This window comes from Hippocampus comes, unplaced genomic scaffold (genome assembly GCF_001891065.2).
Source record: "Hippocampus comes isolate QL1 unplaced genomic scaffold, H_comes_QL1_v1.1 scaffold43, whole genome shotgun sequence".
In the NCBI taxonomy this organism is placed as follows: Eukaryota; Metazoa; Chordata; class Actinopteri; order Syngnathiformes; family Syngnathidae; genus Hippocampus; species Hippocampus comes.
Genome location: NW_017805276.1, coordinates 859517 through 872004, shown reverse-complemented (window position 1 = coordinate 872004; position 12488 = coordinate 859517). Strand labels below are relative to the sequence as shown.

General features: G+C 42.7%; 1 protein-coding gene across 2 annotated transcripts; it reads right to left on the bottom strand.

The window, feature by feature from the left end:
* Positions 1-1678: 1678 nt before the first annotated feature.
* LOC109516036 (RAC-alpha serine/threonine-protein kinase) lies at positions 1679-11231 on the bottom strand. 2 transcript variants are annotated; one of them, XM_019870209.1, is made up of 9 exons: positions 11073-11231; positions 10875-10940; positions 9881-9949; positions 9632-9757; positions 8775-8903; positions 5443-5657; positions 5017-5108; positions 4813-4915; positions 1679-4126 (listed from the first exon to the last, which is right to left on the bottom strand). In XM_019870209.1, exons 1-8 carry the CDS (start codon positions 11199-11201, stop codon positions 4860-4862), a joined length of 882 nt encoding a protein of 293 aa, XP_019725768.1. In that variant the 5' UTR covers positions 11202-11231; the 3' UTR covers positions 1679-4126; positions 4813-4859. The 2 variants fall into 2 exon arrangements, with proteins under 2 accessions (XP_019725768.1, XP_019725767.1); XM_019870208.1 differs by having other exon boundaries at positions 5021-5108.
* Positions 11232-12488: the final 1257 nt, after the last annotated feature.

Genomic DNA, 12488 nt, shown 5'->3' with positions numbered 1-12488 from the left:
TCCAAAGTCGCCACTTTCAGACGTGAGTTTGATTGATTGTTACCCAAAACGTAAGCATTGTTGTATTATATTCAATCTTCGTCCATGACTTGTCCAGTTTCACAGAAGCGCAGAGATTGTTTGATGGGTAAATTATTTGCATTCAACTTTATTTTGTATTTTATTTTTTCCTTTATATTTAGGTATTCAAAAAACAAATGATGTTAACTCGTGTCGTTGAATGGCTATTTTTATTTACATATCATTTCTGACCGTTTTTCAATCAACGGATGGTGTGAAAAATTACGTTGACAAAACGGCCAGTAGATGACGCCGTAGACTCAGTTTAAATTTTCGATTGCTCAAAATTGGTTCGGAAACATTTAAATCAGAGTAAATTAGATTGGCATTTGATGAATGAATTGATCAGTGTATGAAACTGTTACATCGTCACACTTTTTGTCTGTGGAAAGTAAATCAACCTTTTTTTGTTTGTTTTTCTTTTCTTGGGGAAGCCCGCGAGTTCTGTGTTGACACTGACTGCTATTTGGAACCATCACCTAGGCGGCGCTGAACTAAGTCATCTACTGTATATATGTTTGCTTGGTTTTCAATTTTGTGTGTTTTAGGCCACGCAGCTGGAGGTAGATGAGACCTGGTTGTCAGGTAAGCTTGTCGTGTTGGCGGCGTGCATCCTTTCTTGCCAAAGACAGACTGCGAGGCCTGGCCGTCAACATCTGCTCCAGAGACTGTACCATCTGGACGAGGCATTGAGGAAGAGCTTGGTTCCCTGTGTCTGAGCAGCTTCAGGGCCTCAGACAACGACCTGAATGCGGCCTGTAGAGATAGAGTACGCGGCCAAGACACAGCCAGAACCTTTGTTTGCGCATTTTTCTCACTTAAATCAGCCATGTTTGTCTGTTGGCCGAGATCAGTGAGCCCAACAGTACATAAACAACATGCTTAAATGGCGATTTTTAATTGCAGAGATTCAAGGTATCAATGTTGGATATTCCTGCTGAAAGCATTTAACGCAATCATCAGCCACATCATTAGGTGCACCGACACAGTGCACATCTGGATCTCATGAAAACAGAATATTTCATTTATTTCAGTATTTCAATTCAAAAAGTAAAACACATTACTGTATACGGGTGGCCTGGTGGTCGACTGGTTCGCACGTCGACCTCACAGTACAGAGGTTCAATTCCAGGTCCGGATTCTGTGGAGTTTGCATGTTCCCTGGGCCTGCGTGGGTTTTCTCCGGGTACTCCAGTTTCTTCCCACATTCCAAAAACATGCATGGCAGGCAGATTGAACACTCTAAATTGTCCCTCGGTGTGAGTGTGAACACGGATGGTTGTTTGTCCCTGTGTGTCCTGCGATTGGATGGCAACCGGTTCAGCGTGTCCCACGCCTACTGCCCGAAGACGGCTGGAAGAGGCTCCAGCACCCCCCGGAACCCTTGTGAGGATAAGCGGATTGGAAAATGGTTGGCTGGATGGTTTAGAATCAAACACTGATACTATTCTTATTGAGAAAGGCCTGTTTTTAAATTCAGTATATACGTCGACTCAATGTTTCTGCCTTTAAATAATACAGTATAAAGCTACATTTTTCACGATGAGAACTCTAAGGGAAAAGATACTTTTTGTCCAGACCTTCAAACAGTAGAAGAAAAAAAAAAGACTACACACTGGATTGTTAAGACCTTTTATTCCATCAGGTTGAAAGAAACAATTTAAAAACTGTGTACAAAGTTTATATTATTTGTTTACGAAAGCTGGTGTCCTCAGTCTTGCGGATATGGTAGGGCAGGTACAAAAAGTTGCAATAAAAAACAAAAAATGTCAAACAAATTTCCCTATTTTTCAGAAGGTGACAGCAAGAAGGGTGTGTGCATAGGAATAAGCAACAATCATATTTAACAAAAGAAGGTTTTTTTGAAGTGAAAACAAACATCGTTACATTCAAGAAGGCATAATGCACTTTTGAAAAATGATTATCTGTCATCTTAACCACAATGAAAACCTCTAATCATACTTTAAATACACGTGTTGGATCTCATAGATCACAGTTTAGCTTCAGAAACATTTAAAAAAAGTTTTTTTTTGTAATTCATCCACAACACTTGAATATTATATCATAAGCTAATTTAGTCTTTTCCAACCACTAAAACAAAATCCAGATACAATCATTGTGGGGTAGCAAGGTGCATTTCATTGGCACATGAAAACTTAATATTTAAATGCTGGTTTCATAAATAAGAAGTAGGGGACCGGACATAAACTCCCACAAGAGGCAAACGAAAGGTTACTTTTGATGTGTTTTTTTCCCCTGAAGCCCACTTTGTGTTACGACAGAAATGTATCGTGTTTGTGACCTCACTGAGGCTGCAGAGGAAGTACTGGATGAGAAACACCCAATACTCTACTAGGAGAAAAACTCTACAGGAGGGAAGAGGTTCCGAGGGGTCAGCAAGGGCTCGACTGATCCGGATCTTTGGGAAACCCGGAGGTGTTCACTGTGCAGCATTGAGATTTCAGACAGAAATGCAATGAGAACAAGACGATTTCATTTTATTTCAAGAGGACACATATCTGTGTGCAAACACTTAGGACTAGCTGGCTAAGAGGTGGACGTTAACTCACTCAGTGCCAAAGATGTTGTCACATCTTTTAGATTCCAAACATTCAGTGCCAAAGACGTAGTTTAACGTCTTTGATGTTTTGTTTTTTTCCCACACATGAAGGGGTGGATGTGGCACTGATGCTGTTCTACTGAGAATTTCAAGTTGGGAAGAATGGTAAATGAGGCACAACCGCCAAGATGTCGCAGCGAGTACCATTTTGGATTTGAGATCGGCCCTGTACACGGGGCCAGAGGACATAAAGGCGGTAGTCGCCCGCACAAGTTGAGGCATTTTTAACAGGTAATGTGCTGTATATGGTTAGTATGTATTGTGGTAATTAGCAGAAGGGTGTGTTTGTTATAAATGTGACAACGTACAACTGAGGTCTTACCTGAGGATATGACATGCATGACGGCCACTGAACAATCTAAGCCAGCCCCTGATGGACTGGCAGTCTGGTGATTAGCATCCCTTACAACACTTGTATATGGCCAAATCCGTAATTCATTTTAGAATCAAAAAGCTATTCCTAATTATTGTTGCTGGTTTAGATGTTAGAAGTACAGTATCACAAAAATCAAGAATATCATGATTAATGTCACTGTTCGGTTTCATCTATCAAAAGCCAGTTTGAAATGTTTTTTCGGAATTTCAAGACTCTTGTATGTTCTACTGCCGATTACTAAATAATGGAAAAAGATAGGCAATCTATTTTTCCTCGTGAAAGAACAGTCTACTATTTCTTTCTTTCACTTCGTAGATCTTGAAAAATCTGGCAAAATTCCTTAAAATGCCTGGCGCTCTTAACGGTTGTCTTTTGAAAACGGTGGGCAGTGAATGAGTTAACAGTCTCCAAAACTTTGCCATTCTTTGCATATCAGACCTTTACTCGATCAGACTCAATGAGGGTGTTTACAACAAGGGACGTATGCAAGACATATGACCTTTATTTCAAACGTTAACTTTTGAAGCTCCCCCAAAATGTCGAAGGTTTAATTTTGAATTGCAGAGGAGGCAAGCAACGAGCACACCAGATTACCGACAGAACTTTGGTCCACCGTATTTGTAATCTCTACTTGAAATGGTTGATTTCGGTTTACTTGGGTTCGAAAAATATAACAGTGCTTCTTGAAACTTAAGGCAGTGGTCCAATTTTTACGACATAGGTGCTGATGTGTGGATGCCCGCTCGCTAAACAGCCAGGAAATGAAGTCTAGTGTTAAATTTCGAATAGTGGTGGCGCAGGTGGGCGATTTGGGTGGGGTGGTGACGGTGGTGGTGGTGGGCGTGAGAGAGCTCTGTGTCTTCATGAACTTGGTCCTTCCTTGAGCAAGGAAGGTGAGGAACAATCGACGGGCCCCAGTCTTTTTGGAGGATGCAGTCGGCTTGAAGGGAAGGGATTGAGGGGGATGATTGAGGAAAGTGTAAGTGTCGGTCAGGCCACCCCACTCGCAGAGTAGGAGAACTGGGGGAAGTGGGGTCTCCGCTCACTGTCGAAAGACTCCATGTTCTCGTCTGGGTTGCACAAAAAACAGACACTTATCTTAAGTGGGTGGTGACCAAAAATGCGGTCTAACACAACCATGAAGGTAAAACCATACGTTCCCTCACTTTTGAAGGCGATTACGTTAAAAGCCTACGGTTGCACAAAAAACAGACACTTATCTTAAGTGGGTCGTGACCAAAAAATGCAGTCCAACACAACCATGAAGGTAAAACCATACGACGTTCCCTGACTTTGAGGGCGATTACGTTAAAAGCCTACAAAAAAAATAAAAATAAAAAGGGGTCACAGTTATAACTGAGAATATGTTCCTGTACTGTGTGCGGATGTATTTTTATGCCACTGAGCAAAGTAGGAAATCGCACTTGGTAATCTTGAACTACTGTCTGTTGGACCAACGTAAACCCAGGAGCCAATAGGGTGACTTTTCAAAGTACACCCTGCAGGCTCTCCAGGAGAGGGCAGACTTGTCTCAAAAGAGAGGCCTTATACAGCCACAATAGTTTCTTTATTAATGAGAGACTTAGTGGGGGATGAGATGAAGACTGTCATGGCTCAATGCTGGAACAATGAATCGATACAATAATAATAAAATAAATAAAAATCACAGACTGTTTAGGAAAAGGAGTATGTGTTGAACATAACGGTGGATTAAAACTAGCTATTATAAGAATAACATTTTAATATTTGGGATTACCTTGTCCAGGTGGCGTAATCGTGATGGTTTGCGCGGTGAACTCCTCATCAAAATATCGCGTGTCCGTCTCTGAGGTAACTTGGGGCTTGAACGGCGGGACCAACTGTTTCAGACAAATGGGTGAGAGTAGAAACGTGTCAGTGAGGAAAAAAGTTGTTAGAATTATGGCACAGGCTTTCATCTTTCATTAAGTGTCCGTAAAACTCACTTTTTTCTCGTAAACGTCTTGCCATTCAATCCCGGCAAAGAACTTGTGCTGCATGATTTCCTTGGCATCATGAGGACCACCACCTAGCCTGGATGCATAAAGCAACAAGGACATTCAAAAATAAGTGCAATTGAAAAACTGGCATTTTTTTTTTTTGTTAGATTTTTTTTTTCATTGCTTTTAAATTGCCATTTTTCAAGACTTGATTCCAATAACAGTTCCAATGATCCAGTATTTCAACATTGTAGGAACACATTTTTTCCATTCATTTCAAATAATTTTTTTTTATTCAACAGTACAATGAATGTACACAAATCATAAAATCGCACAGTGGACTATTCCGGGATAATGACGAGCATGAAACGGCAAAAATAATAGTATGTTGATTCATTGCTGTTGACCATAATGTGGAGATACCTCACCTCTGCATGGGGTCCTTCTTGAGGAGTCCAGAGAGCAGCGAGCGCGCCTCTAGACCGAGTGTCCGTGGGAAGCGGATGTCTTCCATGAGGATGAGCTCAAACAGCTTCTCGTGGTCCTGGTTGTAGAAAGGCAGCCTGCCACACATCATCTCGTACATCACCACGCCAAGACCCCACCAGTCCACAGCACGGCCATAGTCGTTGTCCTCAAGTACCTTGGAGATTCACAATAAACTTGTGCATTTACAGCTGGTCCAATACAAGAATGTGCCTTTGGGAAAAGATAAAAATGCTCAATGCAAGATATTGGCTCATTTAACATGACTACAGTATATGTTTATTTGTGATTTGAGTCTGCAATGGAATGGGTGGTACACCCAACTGTGAAGTAAAGCGTCACCCGTCTCGAGTCGCCAGATAACGTAAACAAAATATTTGTGTTTAACTGGTGTCCCAAATCATGCGGGTGATGAGTGCAAAAATCCAAGAGCAACTGTTGCTCCTTAATGTGCTACCAAAATCACCTGCTCTCCCCGCTGACCTGTGGTTTGGAGGCAGGCCGGGGCCAACCACGACTCACATCTCATATTAGGAGGGAGGATAGTGTTTCCCCAGTAGCTCTGCATATTTAATCACCCTAGGGCCCTTTCGCACATACACGTCAACAAGCTGTTTAGGTGTGCGGGCCACTTGGAAAATAAAATAAAATAAAAAACAGGCAAAAAACACAGATCGGGCCGCTGTACACAAACCAAATGCGCAAATCATTGGTCAAAAAAAACAAACGATTTTGTCTCATAGGAAACAATTAATGAAACGGACTCTACTGGTGGTGTGCTCACTGAAGAATGCAACCTGTTGAATGAATAATGTGCTGCTGAGCACAGTTGTTCCAAGGTCCCCGGGGACTTGTACTGGATTCTACCTCTCCAGGCGGATGTTGAAGGTGAAATAAAGACTAAGAGAACAGTCTGTTCTCTTAAAGCTCAAGGAGAACGATGGTGGGTTAATTCCCACCCAAGAATAGCAACTTCAGTTCAAGGATGTGGGGGGCTTTATAGAATTAGATATGGACACAACAGCGTGCGGGCCGGGAGTGTCCTGGAAAACAGATGATCGCATGTGTCCCTAAAAGGAACAGGACTGCCGCGTGTGCGCACACATGTGCCTGCGAGCACAGCGGAGGATGACCGACCGGGTGAGCAGGGAGGAGTAACGTGAAGCCCGAGTGGGGTTTGGATTACTAGGCCGTCTCTATTTCCAGCTTTGCTGTCGTGTGATTCATACCGTGCGACAGCTGGGCCCGCAGCTGCCCCATATATGTAGAAGAGTGCCACAGCTGTGAAGCTGCCAGGAGCACAGGAGTCAAGCTCATCCCTCATATACGTAACCAGGACTGCCTGCTCGGTCCCCTGACTCTAACACTCTTACACCACCAATGAGCAGTGGAAAAAAAAAGGGCAGAGAAGAGCGGAGATACAAGAAAACCAAAATATTTGTGAACGTTAACACACATTATCCACCAAAGGAGGGTGACACCAGTCATGATTAAGTGCTCAATTTTATAACTTGGGATCATCTTGGCCAAAACTTAAACCTACTCACCTGGCGAGTGACCCTCGCACTGATATAAAAATGCTGCAACAGAGAAACTCTGACCTCTGGTGTCCTTATCCGGAAAAAATACTTTTTGAGGCCCCACATATATGGTATTGTACGGCATTTAAAAAAAACCCCAAAAAAACATATTTTTTTATTACATTACAAACACGATATGGCACAGTTGTTAAGGAAGAAGCATGTACCAACATTTTTTTTTTTTATTCAGTTGACTCACTAGGGTTGATAATATTCCTTTTTCGGACTTTCTTCAGTCTTTTGCCGTTGTCTCAAACTGCCTAATACAGTATTTAGAAGCCATCATACCACCTCCGGCATTACTTTTCATGCGGGCAGATTGATTTTGACAGGTTTTAAGTTGGGCAAAAAAATAAATAAATATATAAAAATCGCCATCATCACTAAAAGATATACCCAAAGCCCGTTTAATCAGTTGACGCTCGATCCACTGTGGCTTTCCTACTACAAATACTTTTAATAAAAGTGACCCGCCTACTCCTGATCTGAATGAAATATTCCCAGACGTTTCAACATTCCTGTGCAGCTCACACACAACAAGGTCATTGTTTACTGCAGAACAACCTGTAACACTGCCTGGGCTGCACTCCATAGAGACGCTCGGCAGCAACCCCGTTGCCATGGAAACAGCCCCCGATGTCTCCTTGCTCTCGGCTGGAGCTGTCATACGCTGGGCATCTCAGTGGAGATGAGAGCACGGCTGTCCAAGTTTGTGTAAAGGGAGTACGTGTTCACGTATTAGGCTGGCTCAAGTGTTTTGAATCTTCTGGTCAATATGGTTTAAGGTGCTTTGTTCTGACCCATATTAATGGGAATATATACGTTACAATATCGCAGGGAAAAAGTGAGCACAGTGACTCTGGTTCCTCCCAGGTCAATGTATGGCTCCCCTGATGCTGCACAACAGCTGTAGCCATTGCGGTCTTATTCCAGGGGCAGAAGCTCACGTTTCCTGAGGGGCTGCCGGCCAATGACACCCTGCTCCTCCACTACCACCCCCCAGCAAGAAAATTCCAAATGGGGGGCTAAAAACAACGATAAGGCAACTGCGTCAACACGCACATGCTTCTCCCGGAGAAACATTTTTACACCATCAGTCAAATGCGCGTGTTCTTCCCCTCACATAAACGCTACCCACGCTCACAATGCACTATCAAGTTACACGGCCTCGCTGTATAAGACTGGTCATACCTGCACGCAATAGGGAATAGCCACACCCTCCCCATACAGCAAATATGAGAGCAGGCTGCTCTGCCCTGGCGCACGCCACACTCATTAAAGGACAGACTTCTGCTGGAGATTAGAAAGGCATTTCACAACAGCTGCCTTTTCTTCCACATGCTTCTGAACAACTGATGTCCAGCGACACGCTGCAAATTTGTTTCGGGTCTACTCAGGTTGCACGTGACAGGGTGGCACACGCTTACTTCTAAATGACTTCAAAACAAAGCTTAGACTTCTTCGAAATTATAGACAGCAGTTCATATAACCCGGACACACTGATTCTTTTGCGCTTAGCGCCTCTTTCCACCACGAGCGTTTTGGTAAATGTCTTTGGAATGCTGTAACTGTAGGAGCTTGGAAATATATAGTATTTGTCTGTTTAAAAAAAAAACTGCATTATGAAATAGAGAAACACAATCATAAAAAAAAAAAAAATGCATTACTGTAATAGAGAAACGCAATCGGGTTACCTCAGGTGCAAGGTACTCTGGTGTTCCACAGAAAGTCTTCATGGTGGCACCATCTTTGATCCCCTCCTTACAAAGGCCAAAATCTGTTATCTTGATGTGTCCATCTTTATCCAGCATCAGATTTTCCAACTGCGGGGAATATGACAAAAAAAAGGCATATGCTTCTCAAATTGTATGAACATAGTAAACGAGATTTTTTTTGGTCTATATTCGATATTCATCAGTGTTTTCAGTAAACTCTGTCAAATTATCTTTCTCTTCTGCTTTCACAAATTACATTTAGGATTTATAACCAGATGGAAAAAGCCTGTTTAAACAAACAGGAATACACACTTTAGCGACCACTGATTTCCCAAACATTATGAACATTGTGGTTTTGAAGCCAGTTTTATGATATCTGCGGCACTCCTGATAGATGGCTACGTGTGGTAAACTAATGAACATTCTTCAGCTCGTGAAATAAGACAACATGGCCTTTCAGTATCCCCACGTGCTAGCGCCTTATCTTTGACTTCATTTAAGTCAGGCCGCTGTAGCTCACACGTGTCCAGTAATGCCGGGCGAGTCAGCACATCTTCCAATCCTGCTACATTGGCATTTTCAGTAGCAGCTTGGCAGACTGAGATACCGCCTCATAAACCCAAGGGAAACAGTCAGGGAATTGGGGGTGAGAGTGCTATGCTGACCGGGCTGGTCTATCAGCTGGGAGTGGTAGAGCTACAGATGCTTGCTGTGAATCACTCAGAGCTCAACACAAACATTTCCCAGAACAAACTGTGATCAGCTCATTCCTTAACTGGATCACTAAAAAGAGACGTGAGAAGCAAGGATGGGACAGGACAAGGATCAACATCTACCTTTAGATCGCGGTAGACCACGTTTCTTTCGGCGTGCAAGTAGTCAAGCGCAGACACAATCTCTGCACCATAGAACCGAGCACGCTCCTCTGAGAAGACACGATCCCTTGAAAGGTGGAAGAAAAGCTGAAGGGGAAACGAAAGCGATTGGCAGCAAGGAGACAGAGGGGTTCTGTTATTCCAGGGGAAAATAACAACAACTGACCTACGAGTTCTTATCAACTACTAAAATAGTCCAAAACAGTTTACCTCACCGCCGTTCGCATATTCCATGACAAAGCAAAGGCGGTCGTGTGTTTGGAAAGAGTATTTCAGTCCCTGTAGACGAGAAAAAAAAAGTAATTATTTGTTTCTATTATTTAATACAGCTGGATGTAAAATGTAAGAGGGTGTTTCTCAGGAAACATGGTCCAGAAGTTTGACATGTGAGCCCAAAACCAAACTTGTGAAAAAGTTAAAAATGATATATGCTTCGAATCAAACTCTTCTGCATTTGACTTTGTTCACAGGAGACGGGTGAAAATCGTCGTCTACTCTGTTGTTACATGTTAGTATGGTTGTTACGTGGACACCTGAGCACTCAAGTACCAAATCATTTTTCAATGAATTATTTTTACACTTGAAAAGCTTCACTACGTTCATGAGAAGATGGTACAAATGACCAATTATACGTAGACAATTGCCTTTGAACATTTGAGGATGACATAGACGCAACAACTTATTCGCGGTTTGCTTCGCAGAACATGAAATGCCTGGAGCTGAACTGCGTGCCTTTCAATTCCTGTTGACTCATGCGCAAGAATACACCAAAAAAATACCGTGCAAATAGTGTGGAAAAAAAATTAGTCGACCGATGTTATTGTTACCAATTACACTGGCCACCACGCCCGATTTGTTGTGTTCTGTTGTCGCTGAATGAACAAAATCGTTTTTTTTTTTGTTTTGTTTTGTTTTTGTTTTTAAACATGGTTACACTGTATTTTAAAATGAAGCCATTGGCCTTAATGTTCTACTTTGCAAAGTATTTGTACTAGTCATAGTAGGTTAAGTACAGTTGTACATTGTGGACTCAAAATATAACGACTGTAATCAAAAGGTCTAGCTCAGCTTGTGGCTTTGTTGGCTAGTAGCACTTCCAAACATTCCTCATTTTACTAAATGGATGCTGCTAGACTAAATAATCACCGAGCGTCTTTATTAAACTACAATAAGTTTAGTTCAGGTATATAAAGGGGTTCCTTACTGTCAAGAAGGGGTGTTTTGAATTCTGGAGGACTCTGTTTTCTGTGAGTGTGTGCGCCACTTCATCCTGGAAAAAGAATCCACAAAGAGCATTTGTGCAACTGACTCCCACAAAGGTTCGGTATCAAGTCATTGCTCCAGTGTCCTCCCCCCACCCCGGTCTTTTCTCTGCTTTGCTATCTCACTGGCAACCACTCACCTTTGCTACGATCACCTCCTTTTTCAGGATCTTCATGGCATAGTAGCGTCCCGTGGCCTTCTCCTTTACCAGGATAACTTTGCCAAAAGTGCCTTTTCCCAGGAGTTTGAGGTATTCAAAGTCGTGCATAGTCTGGAGAGCCAGAGGACAGAGAGTGGCATCTGATTACAAACAAACTCATACTTAAAACTCGACAGGGCACACAAGCCCACTCCCAACAAAGTGGCATTTGATGCGCTGCTTCAGCCACCGTGCAATTCCCATTCTAATGGTTCAGCCCATATGTGGTTGTGCCTTGGTTAACCTTTAACCCCTGCGCTAAAGAGAAGGTTAGAAATGGTTGCGTGAGGGACATCCAATCCGGTGGCCTTGGACCTTTTTGTCATGGCACACATGGGGGGGCTGGGATGTCTGGTGGTGGACATGTTATCTGGTGCTAAGTTACGGTACTCAGGGCTGATGTTGGGAGCCTCAAAGACGCTGACAAGTGCTGAAGGAAGGTTAGAGCAAGTCGTGCGAGCGGAGGGCAAAGTGCAATAAAGGAGATGATGAATGGCATAAGAACAAGGACACACATGAGGCCTGATTTCCTAAGAACCCAAGTAGCTGGCGCGAAATTGCATGTTTAGTCTATTACACTGTACATGCTGCTGATGGTCATGTTGCATGTGACTTGCAATGATTGCAATCTTTTACGATTCTGGTATAGTGGGGAGCAAATTGTGTGTTCACTGAATAAAAGATTGTGCCGTTGGGAATACTTGTTAAACTAAAAGAGGGTTTTTGGCCCCATCTCTAGCTCTGTACCCTGTACTGTGCAATAAAGGAGATGATGAATGGCATAAGAACAAGGACACACATGAGGCCTGATTTCCTAAGAACCCAAGTAGCTGGCGCGAAATTGCATGTTTAGTCTATTACACTGTACATGCTGCTGATGGTCATGTTGCATGTGACTTGCAATGATTGCAATCTTTTACGATTCTGGTATAGTGGGGAGCAAATTGTGTGTTCACTGAAGAAAAGATTGTGCTGTTGGGAACACTTGTTAAACTAAAAGACGGTTTTTGGCCCCATCTGTAGCTCTGTACCCTGTCTGCTTTTCGGGAAGGGTAGTTAAAGAAGCAAAAATCCTAGATCACAATTCATCTCAGATTTGTGTTCAAGTATGGAGTATGTACTCCACGTAGTAAAGAGGATTACGACGAACTGGACTTGTGAGTTGAGAAATTATAAAAGAGGTAAATGGCCCGTGGTCGGGGCTGATTCAATCCACGCTACAGATTTGGACCCTTCGTCTTTGCGTCCAACGCGTGCGCACTGCTCCGTGTGACAAAAATGCCCAAATTGGAATGATAATAACAACAATAACAATACATTTCATTTATAAGGCACTGAACATTTACAACTATCCAA